The 21,655-nt window shown below is 39.0% G+C and overlaps 1 protein-coding gene across 2 annotated transcripts in view; it reads right to left on the minus strand.

Moving 5' to 3' along the window:
* The window catches only part of phip (pleckstrin homology domain interacting protein), a 199,816-nt gene that overhangs the window by 89,170 nt on the left and 88,991 nt on the right, over nt 1-21,655 (minus strand). For both annotated transcript variants that reach the window (XM_060849675.1, XM_060849666.1), the window contains exons 10-13: nt 15,024-15,094; nt 5,725-5,825; nt 3,102-3,142; nt 1,429-1,527 (exon numbers count right to left, since the gene is read on the minus strand). In XM_060849675.1, coding sequence (XP_060705658.1) covers nt 1,429-1,527; nt 3,102-3,142; nt 5,725-5,825; nt 15,024-15,094 — 312 coding nt within the window. The remainder of the gene's footprint in view (nt 1-1,428; nt 1,528-3,101; nt 3,143-5,724; nt 5,826-15,023; nt 15,095-21,655) is intronic.

The following is a 21,655-nucleotide window of genomic DNA, read 5'->3' on the forward strand; positions in this document are numbered from 1 at the left end:
TCAGGTTCCAGTCAGACTGCATGTGGAATATTGTAAGTAGATTTGGGCCCCATGTGTTTAGATCAGTATGGTGCTGGAAAAGCACAGCAGGTCACGCAGCATCCAAGGAGCAGGAAAATTGGTGTTTTGGGCAAAAGCCCTTCGTCAAGAATAGAGGCAGGAAGCCTCCAGGATGAAGAGATAAATGGGGGGATGGGCTGGGGAGACAGTAGCAAAGAGTATAATAGGTGTATGGAGGTGGGGATGGAGGTGATAGGTCAGAGAGGAGGATGGGGGAAGGTAGCAAAGAGTAAGGAAGGTTGTGCTGGCATTGGAGGAGGTCCAAAGAAGGCTGTCTATTTTGTAGTAACAGTAGACAGCATAAAACTAAAGATGGGCTGACAGTACGAGATGGTTACACTGAAGGCACCATACTTCAGCACTACACAAATTTGGTCTAAACATATCTAGATAATGTCCCTGTTCCATTCAAACTCTGAGAAAGATGCTAAGGTGTGTTACAGACTGACATCTGCTCTAAAACAATGAGATACTAGAATGACCAGTTGACCTTAGCAATGAACAATAACTAGAGTAAATATAGTAAGGTTGCACTATCCCAGTGGACCATAGCACTGTTCTCTGATTAGAGACAGACACAAACAAACATCTACATTCTTGCTATTTCTCACATGCTGTTTGGCTCCAATCATATCATTGACTACTAATTTCAAACAGTTGCTGCCAAGTATTGTCAGTTAATGTAAAATACTCTACCATTTAAGATTTGAATTTTTTAAAAAATTATTGAAATTTTAGTATTTATAATCAAGTTAAAACAAATGAAACTGGATTTGTTCAATGCAATTGCAGTGATACGAAGATTTGGGATCAAGTCATTGCTTCACTTTTGATAGTGAATACAATGGACAAAACAGCTCTGTTCTTTCAGAATCTGTTATTGATCAGCTACAAAAAAACATTCAATTGGATTTGATTGGATAACAATAGCAATAAGAATTGACTCGTTTTGTGAAGTAGCATCAGATCACATAAGATCAAATGACTCCTGATGCAGTCAATCATATGGATTGATAGGCAATTAGGTCATTACCAAAACAAAAACAATTGCTTATGTTGAGATACATCTACATTCTTGCTATTTCTCACATGCTGTTTGGCTCCAATCATATCACTGACTACTAATTTCAAATAATATGTACTCAGTACTTTCTACATCAGCAGCTTCTCACACGTTCAAGCCAAAAGCCTGATCTGGAAACCTTCTCAGTGCTGGTTTTTCATGAAATATGTTAAAGACACCATTTTTATAGTTTGCCTGCATAATTTGCAAAACAGCATATTTCTGGACTAATGTCCAGGATGTCAGAGAATTAATTCTTCACAGTACAGAGCAAAGTCAGTGTGCAGATAGAGCTAGTTACTCACCCAGCTGGTTTAACAGCCATATCCAGTAAAATGCTCTTCCACTCTTGCCGTCGAAACTGCCAGATCCTTGCGGTCCCATCTCGACTTCCACTAACAAACCTACCAATAGAGTCAAGACTTCATATGTAATTTACGTATACCGCCACCAGTTCTCTCTCTAATGAGAGATCAGCCCTATAGTCTGGCAGGACCATGGTGATTTTACTAATTGTTTAGGGAGGTGACATATGAAAAATATAGAAAATGGAATTGTGTTAACAGACTGGCAGACAACTAACATTATTTGTAGATTTGCACAGTAGTTTAGTGGTTAGCACTGCTGCCTCACCGCACCAGGGTCCCAGATTTGATTCCAGCCTCGGGCAACTGTCTGTGTGGAGTTTGCACATTCTCCCAGTGTCTGCGTGGGTTTCCTCCGGATGCATCCACAGTCCAATGATGTGCAAGTTAGGTGAATTGGCCATGCTAAATTGCCCATAGTGTTAGATGCATTAGTCAGAGGGGAAATGGGTCTGGATGGGTTACTCTTTAGAGGGTCGGTGTGGACTGGTTGGGCCAAAGGGTCTGTTTCCACACTGTAGGGAATCTAATCTAATCTAAAACAGAAAATATCATAAACCTAAGGAACTATAGAATAGTTAGCATAACATTGGTGGTAGGAAAGAGAATGCAACCTTAATTCAAACATGGAATAGAAACACATCAAAAAACCTTAAACAAGGATAGGGTTTCAACCTATCCATGACATTTTAATATTGTAATAAAGGAGGTCAAAAATATTTACACTGAGGGTGAGTAATAGATGCTTTTTTAAAAAAATATTTTTAGGTGTTGGGTATCTTCAGCAAGGACACCATTTAATGCCTATTCCTAACTGCCTGTGAACTGAGTGGTGTTTTAAACCACTTCTTGGGCAATTAAGAGTCAACCACATTACCACTGATCTGGACTCACATGTAAGCCAGACTGGAAAGGATAGCAGATTCCCCTCCTTCAGGGCATTTATGAATCAGATGAAATCAATTATAGCTCCATGCTCAATATTACAGAAAACAATCTTCAATTCCAGAATTATTAACTGAATTTAAACTACCATCCGGGATTTGAGTCTATGTCCTCAGAGCATTAAATAAAAACTGAAAGGACTGCGGATGCTGTAAAACAGAAGCAAAAACAGAAATTGCTGGAAAAGCTCAGCAGGTCTGGCAACATCTGTTAAAACATTAACTCTGATTTCTCTTAAGTGCGGTGACCCTTCCTCACAGAATGACTCTAGGCCCCTGGAATACTAGTCCAGTGATATTATGATGACATGAATTTTTCAAACTATCCATGAAATCTTCCAGGTAGAAATTAAGTCACTTTTTAAAAAAATGATTAGGGTTCTGAGAGTTCAGAGAAGCAAATGCTCAAAAAGTGTTGAAGTAGTGACAGTAGATTTGTGTTACTCTAGCAAAGAGCAGGCAGTCATGATGGGCCAAATGACTCTCTTTTGTGCTCTATAAATATATGATTATATGAGGAAAAATTCTTACTCGATGGCTGACAGTTCAGTTTCTGTTCTGTAGTAACATCTCTTAATTTTAACAATTTACATTTTCAGAAGTCTGAAGTATAAGAGCATCAAGTTCAGCACATCAGGAAGCATAGGAAGTGGCAAGTTTAACTCTTACCTGTCACTCATGTTGGAGAACTGAATACTGTCAACTTTGTCCTAACAAAAAATATAAACAGGAACAAAAGTGAGATGGCAATCATCATACTGGTCGCTTCCTTTATTAAAAACTCATAACATAAATCAGTATGTATCTCAGATGCTCCATTTTCTAGATAGGTAAACTTTTGCATGGATCTTCCAATATTCAAAACTGATCTTCTGTCATTATTCCTTGTCATGATTATGTTGGACCCTCATTAGAATTGCCCTTTGCAAAGTTAACAGTAATGAGCTATCCAGTTCCAAGTGATGCAAACTAATTCCAATCTTCCAAAAGGTTGAACTCAAAGCTTCTACATGCCAACAGCACTCGCCTGCAGCACAGGCATTGCCCACACTCACAATTAAAGCAATTAAAGAATGAAGAAGACTCTGCAGCCTACCCCCAGAATGGAGATGGTTCCGTTCGGAGTCTTTGTTGCATACCTCCCTCAAGTATTTTCATGTCCAAGTAATTAATTCTCATGTTTGTTTTTGAAATTCTATCTAATAATGTGCATTATTCCCATGTACATTACTCTCAAACTGGGAGCAATCCCCACTGACCAGTGGCCACCCGGCTTCCCCAGATTCAACATCTAGGAGTAATGTGCTAGCAGTTTACTTCAATACTTTTAATCAGTAAATCCTTAGCTTTGTTTTCATATGAAATATTGTGCTAGATTAGATTACTGGCACAGACCAGTGTAGTGACTTGTAATGACAATGATGGGATTGGTGGGGAAGAGAGAAAAAGAGGAAAGAGGAAGGAGGGGCATTGGGTATAGTGATGAGAAGGAATAGAAGGATAAGAAATAGGGAGGGAATAAGGGAAGAGAGAAAAGACTTAATTAGAGTTCAAACTCATGGAAGTGAGGGGTAAAGTACGTTGAGAATCCAAAGACATATAATAAGAGGTATAGTTGGCCTATAACCACTTAAAACAGGGAGAGGGAAAACAGATGGGCAGGCTTGACAGATAGAAACAGGAGTAGACCAGGCTATGTTCTTCAAACATTAAAAACCGACGTTTTCAAGGAGGGGTATAATCCACCAACAAGTCACTTGCTCGGCAAATTGGTGGCAGCAAGAAATTAAAAAAAGACATTGATTTCTTCAGGATCATGGCTGAATGGTAGTCCTGCTTTAGCACATCAATAACATTTGGTGTGTCGAGCATAACCCCATGAAACTCTACGGTATCCTAGCTAAAAGACTGACAATTAAAGGAATTTAGTATGAATCATCAGTTACATTGAGGTATAAATTATATTAGAATTAAATATTTCAAATATTACATTGTCACACGTTAAACTTGGCTTTACTGGATGGTTACCTTTGGTCCCAGGCCTGAAATGAGAACAAGCAGCCTAGTCTTTTTCTATCCACACTTCCTTTAACAGCCCAATGGCACCAGGTGAAACTGGTGCTGCAGATACTGACAGTTTTCATACTGTTTTCTGCATTAATACAGGAGCTCGGAATTAATTTGAAACTGAATAGTAAGCACACAGTAAGTCTTATATGTGTAACAGATTATTGATTATATGATGGTTTGGTACTAGGATTATTGTTTTACCAGTAAAATATAAATGAGTTGGACTTGGGTACAAGGAGCACAATATTAAAATATGTGATAGAAAACTTGAAAGCATTGTGAGTGGTGACTTGGACAGTGTCAGGTTTTAGGAGATCAAAAACAGGCTGATGAAATAAGCAGTCACATGGGGTAAATACAATTTAAAGTCAATAATGTGAAGTGATGCACTTTGGAAGAAACAACAGAGAGAGACAGTCTATTCCTAATAGCGCCGATATGAGGATACTGTAAGAGAGATCTATGGGTGCACATTCACAGATCTTAGAAGGTCACAGGATAAATTGATAAAGCACTTAAGAAAGCTCATGAGGTATTTAGTTGGATTTGTATGCAGCAGCTCTGAACAAATAAAAACAACAAGTCACTCTTTACAAATCATAGATTAGCCTCACTTCAAGTGTTGTGTACAATTCCTTACTTTAGGAAGCATACACAGAAAATTAGAGAAGGCTTCTCGTGAATGAAAGGCTTAAATTATGTGGTGATTGGAGAAACTGGAATTCTCCTTGGAGTAAAGACTTAACATATGTAATCAAATCTGTTAGGGGATTTGATACTTTCTTACTAATTGTATGGTTTGTTCCAGGAAGTAAGGAGGTAACCGAATATCATACATTCAAAATAATGACAGAAAGTCAGGAAATTAGGAATAACATTTTCACAAAATTGGTTGTTAATACCATCTGAAGCTGTGGTGGAAAAGGATTCCATGGGCAATTTCACAAAACATTCACCTGTACTTGATGACGACTAATGAAGTGGGTTATGAAAAATAAGGGCATAGTGAGGGTCTAAATCGGACAGCTTTTCCAAAGAGCAAACACAACCCAAAATTCATCTCCTCAGCTGAAAGATTCTTTGATCATATTAAATAACAGTGATTTTAACATTTAATCATTTCTTACAAGTATATTTCATTATATTATTTCATGTTCACGCCATTCATTTCCTTTTCAACGTGGGATTTCATCTAACATTCCTATAAAATAAAGACTCTTACAGTATGAAATTCCAACTCTGAAATCTTCTCAGGTTGCCCTGACCCAAAGTAGTAAACTCTTATAATATGATCTGTGCTCCCCGTTGCCAAAAACATTCCACCTGTAATGAAAGAGACAGACTCATGTAGGCATACATTATAGACATCTGACTAATGTTTTGAAGATGACTTATTTAACTGTGATCTTTCTCACAAGGATAGAGAGTAATGATCACACAGAAATAAGCTCTCAGTATGACTTTTAGTCTCAGAATCAGCAAAGCATCCTAATCTGTTTTACAAGACTAGTTTAAATATCCCTTTTATCTCCCCTTTCTTTCACACAATGTAATTTTAAATTTTGACACAATTTACGAAGAAGAGGTCACTTCCCAGTCTGAATTTTATGGAGATAATGAGGATGAGACCAACAGTATCACTGACATATTGGAGAAAATCTGACAACCGCTGACATCTGTAGCTGTGCAGTCAAATGTGAAAAATCAGGCATTTGTCATCAGAAATATCCACTCCTCTATATGTCCTGCAATTGTGCTGCATGTTGTAATAATTACCAAGGCATGAAGTTGTTGCAGTTGCACACCAAGTCCCACTAAATGTGTTAGAAAATTTTAGAGCTGGTATAATCAAGAAAAGAGATTTTTTAACAATGTAACAAGTAACAACATATAGATATTGAGGTGCTTCCTCAAGCTGGCTTGCCAAGCATCAACATCATATTGAGACAGTCACAACTGAGCTGGCTGGTTATGCAGCCAGAATTTCGAACATTTTTGTTTACTAACTACATTCTTCTATGGACAGCTTGGATCTGGAATGTGCTTTGATAGCAATCAAAAGAAAGTATCACAAGCAATCTTCTCTCGAAGCATTTGCATGGAAGTTATACACACACTGATCAACAGGTAGAAGTAATCACTTCCAGTTCCAGAAGGTGTTGGCCCACATGGACTTCAAAGGTCTATGCAGCAGCAAGAAAATTAGAGACAAAGTAAGTTACAAGTACAGTGTGAAGGCACTGTTTATGAGTTGTGGTAGTAAGCCAGATTCTGGAGTTGTTTGTCCAAATTCACTGCAACTGGGACCATCAAAGAAAAAAAGGGTGTGACCTAAAATAAATGCATATCCTAGGCAGATCCAAGTCAAAGAGAAAATCTTTAGTCAGAAGCTCAACCATGTGAGATCCTATCCTGTTAGCAGCACAATGCTCCAGTCCTCAGTTCAACTTTAAGAGTCACACGCATACCTTGCAGAATGCTACCAAACGTCCTAAAGGATGGACATGATTGTCTTTATCTCCAAAACAACCATGTGATAATCACTGTTCTCTGACCCTGGATTTTCAATTTTATAAGATTGAGTTTAATTCATTCAGAGGTTAATTATCAGTGGAGAACTTTTTAAATTAGCACTTAATCAAAATTGCTACTTTTCCCAATTCGTACTAGAACTGGGGTTTTAGATCAACCTGGAAGGGAGGGTAGGAGCAAGGATGTAGTGAATGAGTACAGTGAGAGAAAGAACAGCAAAGAAAATGATTTTTAAAAAATCAGCTGAGAAACGTGGGAAAGAGAAGCAAAGGCAGCAGAGAAATGTTACAAAATAAAGAATAGGTCAGATAAGGGTATGATGAGAAAGTGATTAGGCGAGCATGGTAGCACAAGTTGTGACAAAGCCCGAGTAGTCTGAGGTATGAATGCTATTTTTGAATTTGGTGCAGATGAGAATCTATCTGGCAATATAGTTTAGTAAACAAAACTGCCTGGCAGTTATTTGTTGCTGAGCTAAAATTGAATAGGTGTTAATCACTACAGCAGGAACCTGAGTTAGCATTTCCAAGTTGGATGAGAATCATCCATTAAAGTACATTTTGCCTGTACAGAGTGTGACAAGACATCAGTGTTAATTTGGGAATTTGGTGCAGGTGGGAATGAAGTGCAGTAGGAGAAAGGGGTATTGCCTTTTATAACATCTATTTCAACCTCCAAAAGCTGAAGAGTGTTCAAAGTTTTAATTAGATGTTCAGATTGGTGATTTTATTTTATGATTTAGTCCCTCTGGATACAACATGGACAGAATCTTTATCTGCTATGGAAAGGAATGTAAGCACTGCATTCCATTTATAGCTTAGCTTCTTGAACTACTTTGAATGACCACGGAAAACAATTGATTGATATTTCTAAACTGGAAGCCTAATTTATTACACTAAACACAACAAAGCTGATAGGAAGGCTTTCTTGTGGCACAGTAGTAGTGTCCCTACTCCTGGATGGGAGGCCTGGGTTCAAGTTCCATCTGCTCCAGAGGTGTGCAATAACATATCTGAACAGGTTGATTAGAAACTTAGGTTAAAATAATAAAACATAAACATGGTAGAACAGATAGTGTCTTTAAACTTCAGCATGTGGTAATTGATGGACACCAGTGTGATCCATGACAGCCACAACTCGAAATGTCTGCAGTTCAAGGAAACTCAGCTCAGAGTTGGTGAAACAGAATCAAAGCTTCGGACACTGCCACGTGTCACACAGGGGAAAAGGTTACCTGGACACCTTATGCCATACATCTTAAGCTAGGTACTTCAGATTTTGTCAGGTACAGGAAGGTGTAACTACAAGTGAAGCAGGCATGGCAACTCAGAAGACTGGAATGGGGGAGCCTCAGTCCTGCAATTGTCATAAGGTTCAAGGATCTCGCAACTTATATGGATGAGAGCAAGGACTACGAGGAGAATGCACAAGCTGACCATGGCATTGTGACGCAAGGAGTCATTAAGATGTGCAGAGTTCAAAGAATGTAATTCTTTAGATAGATCCTGTTCCCTGCAGCCAAAAGTGTGCATCTTGAAAGCTATTTGATATGATTCACGTGAGTATTGAAAACATAGGATGGACTAAAGAAGAGCCTACAGAGGGGAATGAATAACTAGCAACTAAATTACAGAGCTGAACCACTAAGGTAATAAATCTGAATTATTAACTGAGAAAATTGTCGCAGGGTAGGCAAGATTAGAGACTTGAGTGCATGTCACAATGACTAAAACAGGGGGAAAAAAAACAGTATGCAATAAATTGGGATGGCCTTCACAACTGTGCCAGTACAAGTGCACAATCCTTAATCCGAAATGCTCGGGACCAGCTGGTTTTCAGAATTCAGAATTTTTTGACTTTCAAAATAAGTGACAGTTTGATGGTGAACTTTTTAAAAATCTTACCGGAGAAGCAGATCACAGAGTAAAACAAGCCTTGAAACAGAATTGAGGCCTGCCAGTGCTGGGCCACGACCCCAACGTCACATCTGAGTGACACACATCGAGTGGGTGTGGATTTGGATTCACTGTTTGTGCATCAAACAACTTTGTTAATGAGAAAAAAACTTCACAAAAAAAAACCTCTGGACTTTGGAGCTTTTCGGATTTCAGGATTTTGGATAAAGGGTTGTGTACCTGCATGATCCAGATTGATGTAAACTTGGGTGGGGGGGGCTTAACTTGAGGAACAATTTTGAAAAACAATGAGAAGGAACAACAGAGCAGGGTTGTGATGGGGGTAATATTAACCAATTACAATAGAACTGAACAAGAAATACAAACTAAGACTACCACCAAATAAAGTCAAAGTAGGGAAAAAAGATATGTAGAATAGAAGAAAATAAAAGTCTACTGCACAAGCCAGGAGTTCACATTATTAGATGTGGTATGATCTTAATAAATGATGTAAAAGATGATTGTTTGAAAGAAGAGCTGGAGAGTGTAGGGGAGACGAGGAAACAAAAGGAACGGATAAAGATTGGGAACAGTTGACCCATAATGAGAGAGGACAGAGTAAAGAAAGGAGACCAGGGCTGAGCAAACTTCATGACGTGGTCTTTAAAAATGGATGGTAGCATATGATTCCTGGATTTCTGGCCTCTATTTAAATCATGGTAATTTTGATTGGTTCGGTATAAGTGGGTAGTTTGTAACCCCACATCCAGGTGTCTCAACATTGCCAGCTGTGTTGAGGTGGGCCATTAAGGACTTCAAGCATATGTTCAAATGGAGTTATGAACTTCACAACAAGTCATAAGTATATATGTTTTAAATAGTAGGGTTTTGTTCAGACTAGGTATTTTAACTATTATCTTGTAAAAATTGTGAAAAGGCCTTCAGATACATAAGAGTTTATTATCAACAGAAAAGAAAACTATTTTGTATTGCATAACGGTGAAGTTTAGATTTGATTTGGTGAACTGTCCCACATGCTTTAATATTTTCCTTCATGATAAGTTCAGCCATTTTTTAATTGTTTTAAAGTTTTGACAGATGTCTGAGCTTTCGGCTGATTTCAGGGATTTACTGAATTCAGCTTTGGAGGTTTTTGAACTCCTTACTAAAATTCACTTAGGAAAGCCTGGCCAAATTTGAAACCAACTAACAGATCCTGCTTGACACAATTATCAAGTCGATTGTGAGCTTAGTCGTACTGACAGATTTATGACTTGCCAACAGAATTACTTTTTTTGTTTTAAACACACATATTGAAGTAACGTATTTAGATTTGACAGATTCATGAGTTTCCATATTAGTATGGGGCATTATTATAATAGAAGAATAACAATAGAAGGTTGGGAGGGGTTAGCAGGGTGAGATCAGATGAAAGGAGGGTTAAGGGCCCTCACAGCCATCTCCAGAACCGAGACCATGACTCACGGGCAGAAGCAGGCATTTCCACATCCTGTGCCTTGTCATCAGCCTGCTTCTGTTTCCAACCTGGGCCTACTGCTCCAGTCAGAAGTCTTGACTCCAGTTCATGCTCACTTCTCTACTGGCAAAATAGCATGGGAAAGCACTATCAGGTCAGGAACAGGAAGCGCGACTTCAGAAATTCAGATTTCTGACTCTACCATGGAAATTCTGCCAAGGTATAGAATAGACAACGGGACCAAAGTGTGACCCATTTGACTGACTTAATGTAATCCACCATCTTTGCCAAATCCCCCACTCCTTCAAAATCCAATTAAAAGTTTGCTTGAATCTTCCCCAAACTTCCTCTCAGTTTGTTGATGGAATTTTAAGGGAAAGAAAAACAGAAAAATTAAGCATAGCAAATGAGAAACAGAGAAAATAAAAACGATCATGCAAATGCAGCAAGCAATTAGAAAAATAAATAGCATTCTGTCCTTCAATGCAATGTGATTTAAAGTAAAGAAGACTTGGTGCAATTGTACGAATCATTGGTGATACGATGCCTGAAATATTGTGTTAAGCTTTAATCTTCATATCTAAGGAAGAATAAACTCGCAATAAAAGTTTACCAGATTAATCCTTGTGATGGCCGGATTATCTTATGAAGAGACAGAAGAAACTAGGCCTGCATTTGAAGTTTTGAGGAATGGGAGGTGATTTCAATGAAATTTGCACAATTCTGATTAGGATGTGAAAGGGTAGATGTGGATAAGATATTTCCCTAGCTGGACAGTAGAATCAGAAATATTGCCTCAGGTACAGGTCGCTCAAGACCGATATGAGCCCCCAAGTTTCTTCACTTAGAGGGAGGTGAGAATTTGGAATTCTCTATCCAACATTAAGCAGTTCAGTGCTTGAGAGAAAAAGGCAAAAAAGAGATTTTAAATATTGAGCAGTTTTGTTGCCTCGTAATGAGGTGTCCTCTGACAGGAAAAGACAGAGATACAGAGATTCTTTTCAGAAAGAAAGAACCACCCAGAAGGTTAGTAGAGTTCAGGTTTCTGTCAGAGAAGACTGGTCTATGGTAGAAAAAGTGCTATTAACTGAGCAGTGTCCAAACAATGAGAGCTGAAGAGCTACCATGACTGGTTTACTGTTAGTAAGATAAAGCTTGAGGAACCGACGGCTGTGGAAGTCCACATTAAAAATAAATTTAGCCATACTGTCAGTTCATTTAAAGGACTTGTGATGAGAAATTTGCTACACCATCAGGTGAATGCATAAATATATTAAAAGAAACCAAGTGCAGCCACTAAAAAGAATTTAAATGTAGAAAGGGGGTGACCCTTCACTGAGGTTTGAGTACATGTGAGATTGTTGTTGAGGGTAAAAGGATTGAATATTTATTTCTGATATTTGTTAACGACAACATTTCAATTAGTTCATCAATAGTGTAAAACAGTTTGGGACTTTTTTTCCTAATGTAATTGATAATGTATTTTACTAAAAGTACATTGGTTGCCTCCTGTGAATATAGTAACCAAATTGCAAAAAGTAAAATTTAAGAGTCTATCAAGACAGGTTTAATTCTGGGATCAGACTTATCCAGTTTTACCACCTGCTGGGATCACAACACAACAGCCAATTTACATCCAAGTTCTTTGTAACCATATTAAAAATAAGAACAAAAGAAATGGTTTTAGCAAAACCAAAGCAGATGTCACCTACTGGTCCTGATAGACATTTGCTCTTTAAAAAAACACAAAAAAGTGTCAGTGAATAACATATAATTCTGCACAGCAGGTGTTTTCCATCTTCTATACAGAAGACATTAACAGCCTCAAGAAATTAATTTAACTACTGTCAACTCATTAATAGCATTCAATGTGCAAATGACCGAAGTAGAAATTGGTCCATAGATGCAACAGCACATTTTTCTGGGGGTGAGCCCAGAACAAGTGCAAAAGATAAGGCTGTAACTTCCACAGCAACCTTCAGCCAGAAGTGCCAGGTGGATGATCCACCTCAGCTACCTCCAGTGGTTCCAGCATAACAGATGCCAGAGTTCAGCCAATTCGATTCACTCCGCATGATATCAAGAAACGTTTGAAGACACTGGATACTGCAAAGGCAATGGGCCCTGACAACATTCCGGCAATAGCACTGAAGACTTGTGGTCCAGAATCTGCTGCTCCCTTAGCCAAGCTCTTCCAGTACAGTTATAACACTGGCATCTATCCAACAATGTGGAAAATTGCCCAGAAATGTCCTGGACATAAAAAGCAAGACAAATCCAACCCAGCCAACTTCTGCTCCATCAATCTACTCTTGACCATCAGTAAAGTGATGGATGGTGTCATCAACAGTGCCATCAAGCTGCACCTGGTCAGCAATAACCTGCTTAGTTTGGATTCAGTCAGGACCACTCAGCTCCTGACCTCTTTACAGCCTTGGTTCAAACATGGAAAAAAAGAGCTAAATTCCAGGGGTGGGGTGAGAGTGACAGCCCTTGGCATCAAGGCTGAATTTGACTGAAGTAGGCATCAAGGAGCCCTTGCAAAGCTGGAATCAATGGGAATCAAGGGACAAACTCTCTGTTGTTTGGAGACATACCTGACACATAGGAAGATGGCCATGTTTGTTGGGAAGTCAGTCATCTCAGCTCCAGGTCATCTCTGCAGGGGTTCTTCAGGGTAGTGTCCTAGTCCAACCATCTTCAGTTACTTCATCAATGACCTTCCCTCCATCATAAGGTCAGAAGTGGGGATGTTCACCAATGATTGCACCGTATTCAGCATTATTCATGATTCCTCAGATACTGAAGCAGTCCAAATTCAAATGCAACAAGATGGGGACAATATTCAGGCTTAGCTTGACGTGGCAAATAACATTCACGCCATACAAATGCCAAGCTATGAGCATCACCAATAAGAGACAATGTAACCATGGCCCTTTAACATTCAATGGTGTTGCCATCACTGAATCTCCAACAATCAACATCCTGGCAGTGACCAGAAACTCAACTGGACTCACCACATAAACACAGTGGTTACAAGAGAAAGTCAGTGGCTAGGAAGACTGAGACGTGTAATTCACCGCCTGACTCCCCAAAGCCTGTCCACCATCGACAAGGCACAAGTCAAGAGTGTGATGGAAGCTCCCCACTTGCCTGGATGGGTACATCTCCACAAAACTAAAGAAGCTTGACACCATCCAGGACAAAGCAGCTAACTTTGGCATCATATCCATAAGCATCCACTCCCTCCACCAATTATGCTCAGTAGCAACAGTGTGTACTATCTACAAGATGCACTGCAGAAATTCACCAAACATCCTCAGACAGCACCATCCAAATCCATGACCACTTCTAACTAGAAGGACAAGGGCAGCTGATAGATGGGAACACCATCACCTTCAAATTCCCTTCCATGCTACTTGGAAAACTGACTTGGAAACATATTGCCATTCCTTCACAGGCACTGGGTTAATATCCTGGAATTCCCTCCCTAATGGCATTGTAAGTCAACCAATAGATGGGAGACTGCAGCAGTTCAAGAAGGCAGCTCACTATCACCTTCTCAAGGGCAACACAAGGAAGAGGCTGATTAGGCTGGGGCTATTTTCCCTGGAGCTGAGGGGTGACATTGTAGAGGTTTATAAAATCACAAGGGGCATGGATATGGTGTATAACCAAGGTCTTTTGCCGAGGGTGAGGGAGTCCAAAACTAGAGGGCATAGGTTTAAGGTGAGAGGGGAAAGATTTAAAAAGGACCCAAGGGACGACTTTGTCTTGCAGATGGTGGTAAGTGCTTGGAATGAGCTGCCAGAGAAAGAGGTGGAGATTGGTACAATTACAACATTTAAAAGGCATCTGGATGGGTATATGACTAGGAAGAGTTTAGAGGGATATGGGCCAAATGCAAGCAAATTGGCCTAGATTAAATTAGGATAACTATGAATGAGTTGGACCAAAGGGTCTGTTTCCATGCTGTACAGCTCTGTGACTCTTTAACTAGGGACGGACAATAAATGTTGGCCCAGCCAGCAATGTCCACATCCCACAAATCAATACATTTTAAAAACCAAAAGGGGAAGAAATAACAAAAACACTGTAACAACACGTATTTATGTTGTACCTTCAACAGAATGAAACATTTAAAGGTTCATCGGAACATAAGAACAGAGGTAGCCACTCAGTACCTCAAGTCTGTTCCACCATCCAATGAGATCATGGCTAATCAATGGCCTAATTCCACATACCTGCCCGTGGCCCATTTCCCTTAGTGCTTTTTGCTTGATCAAAGGTTATCTATCTCAGATTCAAAATTCACAACTTCTCATCTCTGAATATTCCATAAAATGAATTTGCGTTATCTTCAGCAACAAAATAAAAATTAAACGACTGAATCATTCACCTGAAACCAAGCACCATTCTATAGTTTCTAGAAAAAAGTTACCAAAACAGCTTAAATTATCAAGAGTCAGAACACTATTAAAACATGTTTTTTTTTAAATAAAAGTTTTGTTTTAATTACGAGATTAGGATCTGAGGACACGGTCTTAGAGTAAAAGGAAGACCCTTTAGAATGGAAATGAGGATAAACTTCTTCATCCCGAGAATGGTGGCACTTACCAGCACTGAAAGAAGAACAGATCATTTGAACCCCTGGCCTTGGTCGCTCAGTAAATTTAATTGGCCGATGGCTGTATTAAAAACATAATGATAATAAAAATTTAGAATAATTGCGTTCTTACCAACTTACCTAATAACTCTAATAAGTAACACATTTTCCATTTACTTTGAAAAGCACTACCCTTTTCCTCAACCTGATGTTTAATATTATTCAAAGTGAAATTTGGCAATGGGAACAATAACTAACATTGGTTTTCAAAAGAATTCTCATGTCAGTCAATGACAAATTTATATAAAATTAATAACTACGGCTATATTAATTAATAGGCTAATGAAATAGCACTTTGAAGCAAATGCCAGAACAGTCTGTTAGTACAATACCTGAAAGGAAAAAATAAGTTTGATATACAGTCTTTAAAAATGTCTTGATAAAATATAGATATGAAATTAAATGCTTGAAAATACAATATAAAAAGAAACTGCCCATTTGGAAGCAAGAGAATTTCATGTATTGCCCATAAAGCAATTGCAGAAGAACAAACAGAACACTTATCTATCACATACTGTAGCAATACAGGACAGCAAGTCTTGTAGGCTTGAACAATCAATGAATATTGTCTGATGTACTCCCAAAACAAATATTTCATGTAAATTAATCGACTGAACAGGTACATTTTTAGCACCTTCAACTCAAAGGAATTCTGATTAAAATGTTAGATCAATGTTCTAACATCCAACAATATGAACACAGTACTAGGTGAAAGTGAGGACTGCAGATACTACAGAGTTGAGTGGTGCTGGAAAAGCACAGCAGGTTAGGCAGCATCCAAGAAACAAGAGAGTCGACATGTCGGACAAAAGCCCTTCATCCTCTCTGATGACAGAATGAGCAGAACCTAGTCCTTGAGATCATTTTTCAACAGGAAAACAACACTAAATGGCAAGTTGTTTAATGATGGATATTATTTTAAGCGAAGCACTCCCTGTCAAGTATGGGTTGAGAAACTGCTTATCCACATATGAAGGTCCTTTTAGTTGTTAACGAGATGATACTGTAGTTATTAGACAATGTTCTGCTGTTTGTTAACATTGTAATACAAATCTGTTCCGCTATAATGTGCATTTCTTCAATGTAAATTGTCTATAACTCGATTGAAGAATTCAAACCATTATCTGTAGAACATGAACTTTCGTTACCTGTATTGGCTATAATGTGATTCTGGTCCCATTGGTTTAAATTGTGCAGCTATTACACCATATTCTTATAACGTGGGATCGCACAGGAACAGAACTATTGCATTATTATCAAAACAGACTGTAGGTAATTTTGAGAACTTTGTTATACAGTCATAGAGTCATAGAGACGTACAGCATGGAAACAGACCCCTTGGTCCAACTTGTCCATGCCGACCAGATATCCCAACCCAATCTAGTCCCACTTGCCAGCACCCGGCCCATATCCTTCAACCTTTCCTATTCAAATACCCATTCAAATGTCTCTTAAATGTTGCAATTGTCCCAGCCTCCACCACTTCCTCTGGCAGCTCTTACCATCTTCTGCATGAAAAGGTTGCCCCTTAGGTCTCTTTTATATCTTTCCCCTCTTACCCTAAACCTATGCCCTCTAGTCTGGACTCCCCGACACCAGGGAAAAGACTTTGTCTATTTACCCTATTCATGCCCCTTATAATTTTGTAAACCACTCTAAGGTCACCCCTCAGCCTCCGACACTCCAGCGAAAACAGCCCCAGCCTGTTCAGCCTCTCCCTATAGCTCAAATCCTCCAACCCTGGCAACATCCTTGTAAATTTTACTGAACCTTTTCAAGTTTCACAACATCTTTCCAATGGGAAGGAGACCAGAATTGCACGCAATATTCCAACAGTGGCCTAACCAATGTCCTGTGCAGCCACAACATGACCTCCCAACTCCTGTACTCAATATTCTGACCAATAAAGGAAAGCATACCAAACGCCTTCAACAATATCCTATCTACCGACTCCACTTTCAAGGAGCTATGAACCTGCACTTCAAGGTCTCTTTGTTCAGCAACATTCCTTAGGACCTTACCATTAAGTGTATAAGTCCTGATAAGGTTTGCTTTCCCAAAATGCAGCACCTCGCATTTATCTACATTAAACACCATCTACCACTTCTCAGCCCATTGGCCCATCTGGTCCAGATCCTGTTGTAATCTGAGGTAACTCTCTTCGCTGTCCACTACACCTCAAATTTTGGTGTCATCTGCAAACTTACTAACTGTACCTCTTATGCTCGCATCCTGTCTGGTTAGCAATGTAGAGTGATGCCAACATTGTGGGTTCAATTTCCAGGTTACCATTTCTTCTCAACCTCACCCCTCAGTTGCAGGGTGACTCTGAGCTTATACCACCACCGGTCAGTCAGATTTCTGAAAACTTGGAATTTCATGGCAAAATTGGGCAAAGTCAGCATGGGTTCATCAAGGGGTGACCATGCCTGATAAATCTGCTAGAATATTTTGAGGAGGTAATGAGAAGGTTAGACCATGGAGAGTCAATGGATGTTATCTATCTGGACTTCCAGAAGGCCTTTGATAAGGCGCCACACTGGAGACTGCTGAGTAAGATAAGGAACCATAGTGTTCAAGGCAAAGTTCTAGCATGGACAAAAGATTGGCTATATGGCAAAAAGCAGAGAGTGGGGAGAAAAGGGTCCTTCTCAGGACATAAGCAAAAGACTAGTGGTGTTCGACAAGGGTGAGTGTTGGGACCACAAATTACCACTTGATACATTAACAATCTAGATGAAGGAACAGAGGGCATCATGGCTTCATTTGCTAATGATACAAAAATAGGTGGAGGGGCAGACAGTATTGAGGAGGTATGGAGGATGCAGAAAGATTTAGACAGGGGAGGAAGTGCACAAAGAAGTGACCATATTGGTACGGTAGAGGTATACAATGTGGGAAAGTGTTAAGTCGTGCACTTTGATTGGAACAATAGAGGCATGGACTATTTATTAAAATGGGAGAAAATTCAGAAATCTGAAGTGCAAAGGGACTTGGGAGTCCTAGTCCAGGTTTGTCTTAAGGTTAACTTGCAGGTTGAGTCGATAGTTAGGAAGGCAAATACAATGTTGCCATTTGTCTCGAGAGGACTGGAATATAAAAGCAGGGATGTACTTCTGAGGCTTTAAAAGATTCTGGTCAGAACACATTTAGAGTATTGTGAGCAATTTTGGGCACCGTACCTCAGGAAGGATATACTGGCCCTAGAGCGGGTCCAGAGAAGGCTTATGAGAATGATCCCAGGAACAAAAGACTCAACATTTGAGGAACATTTGAGGACTCAGTTTCCTCAATGGGGTTTAGAAGGATGAGGGGGATCTGATTCAAACTTATAGAATACTGAATGGCCTGGACCGAGTGATGTTGGGAAGATGTTTCCATTGGCAGGAGAGACTCAGACCCGAGAGTACAGCCTGAGAGTAAAAGGAAGACCCTTTAGAATGGAGAAAAGGAGAAACTTCTTTCACCAGAGAGTGGTGAATCTCTGAAATTCATTGCCACAGAAGGTTGTGACGGCCAGGTCATTGAGTATGTTTAAAACAGAGATAGATAAGGTCTTGATTGCCAAAAGGATCAAAAGTTACAGGAGGAAGCAGGAAAATGGGGTTGAGAAAATTATCAGCCATAATTGAATGGCGGAGCAGACTGAATGAGCTGAATGGCCTAATTTCTGCTGCTGTCTTATAGTCTCTAGTGAGATAGCAGCCTATTGTCAAGTAGGGCTATGATGACTATAATATTATTATACTGTAGAACAAACTTCGTTGCTTTACTAATGGGTGACACTAATTTGCACCAAGAGAGTAAATGAGCAAATAGAAACACAACTTTAAATGTCAGACACTGTCAGACACACACACACACACACACACACACACACACACACACACACACACGTGTATAAACACAGAAGAATACAGTCTGTTTGGAAATCATACTCCAAATTGATTTATAACAGAAGCAAAGACAAATGGCAGCATGGTCCCTGCACTAGGTTTGATACCTATTCGACAGCTACACAATTGATAAAGAGCTAGGTCCATGAATCACTCTCTTTGCATCATTACATTAATTTGCTTCACATCACAGCAATGATGCACTGAGCTAACTAAGCACATTTAATGATTTAGGGCAGGAGGCAGTTAATTCAATGTCATATTGAATAACCCAAGGAAAAATAGCAAGTATTTAGTTGACAAATTAATCAAATTTATGCAAACTGTATACTGTTGTAGCGGTGCTTTCCTAAAACGTAACAGATCTTTGGGACACTGACTCACATTATGAAATTCTGAAAAAGACAGTAACATTGGAGTTTGGATAGTCAGCTCCATGCGTAAGCAAACATTCAGAGGTATTCAAATGCAAATCAACAAATAGATGGGTGCCACTATTCTCTACACAAAGATTATAAACATGGTCAACAGCAGTTTGAACAGGTAATTAATAAAAAGATCAATTTCTTTAGGCATCTCATCAGCTTATTAGCAGATATGGCTTTAAAGGCTTAGATTTTTGTAACAAATAAATTTAAAAATTAAAACCTAGAAGCATGGCATTCCAACCAGAACTCTATCAACAAACACATTGACTTGGATCCCATTTACCACCCCCGAGAAAAAGAATTAGAAATGACATCACTATAGGAAATTACATCACCAACCCATGGAAATCCATACATATAAATAGAAAGCAGGAAACACCAGCAGTGCTTCGTCTGGAGGCTCACTGTAGGTGTTACCTAGTATGGTGACGAAACGTCAGAAAATGAACCTTCCAGCCTCGAGCAAACCTACATCCAGAACCTCAACCTGAGCAACAAATCTTCTCAAAACTCTCTAACTAAAGATCAAATAATCTGTTTCAATTAAACATGTGAAAATTGACCATCCATAATTTCTAATATATTTGTCTATCAAAACTGACTGTCACATTTGATAGGGCAGAGACAACTAACCAAACTTTCTTAATTGGACTGTAAAATTCAAACAAAAAGGTGAGTTTTCAATGACATTTAGAATACCGTAGGTTGTTCAATAAACCTGTCTCAGTGCCAAGTTAGACAAAGGCAGTCAACCCCAAATAGCCAATTAAGCCAGAGAATACTTTAGACAAAACAGAAATCAACCAAATCAAATATTCAAAAGGAGTGCCAGAAAATACAGTCAAAAAAGGCTCAAAATGTTCAGGAGAATCAATTCAGGCCAGAAAGGGAAAACATATAGAGTTTTAAGAATTGAATCGTAAATTTCAGTATTCAAGCAATATGTATATATTGGTAAACTGAACTAATGTCAACAGATGAAGAATAAATCTACAAGGATGACTATTAGGATTGAGGCATATTATCACAGTTTGAGAAAGCAAATGATGTATTTTGAAACTGAGATCAGTTGCACAGGCAGAAGGAATGCAGCAGGTAATTCAGGTACATCCAAATCACATGCAATATTGAAGCATAAACTCATTAAAATCTATAACACCTTAACTACTGATGAGATATTGCAACATGTCAAATTACACCCATATCTTAAATACTTTTACTATACTTTTAACGTTAGTGTTTATAAACTAATGTTGTAGAAACTAATGTTGAACTAAGTGTCTACCATAATTTCAATACATTACAGCAATGCTTGTTGTACAAACTTGGATGTTGATTAATTAGTACAGTGACTAACTCTCTTCAAACAGGTTTTATCTATGTTGACAGTCTCAGAACCCACCAGCGGATAATAAAAATTTCAAACCAGCCAAACTTTCATTTCATAGGTCTTTGACAAACTTGGAAAACTTCTAACCTGGTCTGTATTCATGAATTAGGAATGGTGGCTTTGAGCCCTCTTGAACAATTGCAGTCTTTGAGACTTAGGTACACCCACAGTGCTGCTGGAAGTGAGTCCAGGATTTTGACCCAGTGATATTGTTACAAGTTAGGATGATGAGTGGCTTGGAGGGGAGCTTGCAGGTGATGGCATCTCCTGCCTTTGCCCTTCTAAATGGTGCAGGTTATGGTTTTGGAAGCAGCTGTTGAAGAAACCTTAGCGAGTTATTGCAGTGCATCCCACAGACGGTACACACTGCTGCCACTATGCATTGTGGTGAAAGGAGAGAATGTTGAAGGTGGTGCATGAGGTATCAATCAAGCAAGCTCCACTGTCCTGGATCGTGTCAAATGTTGTTGAAGCTTCATTTAACCAGCCAAGTGAAGAGATATTTTAGCACACTCTTCTCTTATGCTTTATAAATGGTTGTCAGACTTTAGAGAGTGAGTTACTCGCCACAGCATTTGCAGCCTGTTCTTGTAGCCACAGTACTTGTATGGTTCATCCAGTTCAGTCTCTGATCAAAGGTAACCTCCAGCGTTTTGACAGCAAAGATTTAGCAATGGTAATGCCATTTATATTTAACATTACTTTAAATTATTGATTTTATTCTCCCATTTAAGATGGAGATGAGAAGGATTTTTCCTCTCAAAAGATCACAAGACATTGGAAATCTCTCTTTTAAACAATAGTGGAGGCAGGGTCATAGAATACATTTCAGATAAATGTACATAAAGATTATCATGCACAGTCAGGAA

Source organism: Hemiscyllium ocellatum, chromosome 3, assembly GCF_020745735.1.
Source record: "Hemiscyllium ocellatum isolate sHemOce1 chromosome 3, sHemOce1.pat.X.cur, whole genome shotgun sequence".
In the NCBI taxonomy this organism is placed as follows: Eukaryota; Metazoa; Chordata; class Chondrichthyes; order Orectolobiformes; family Hemiscylliidae; genus Hemiscyllium; species Hemiscyllium ocellatum.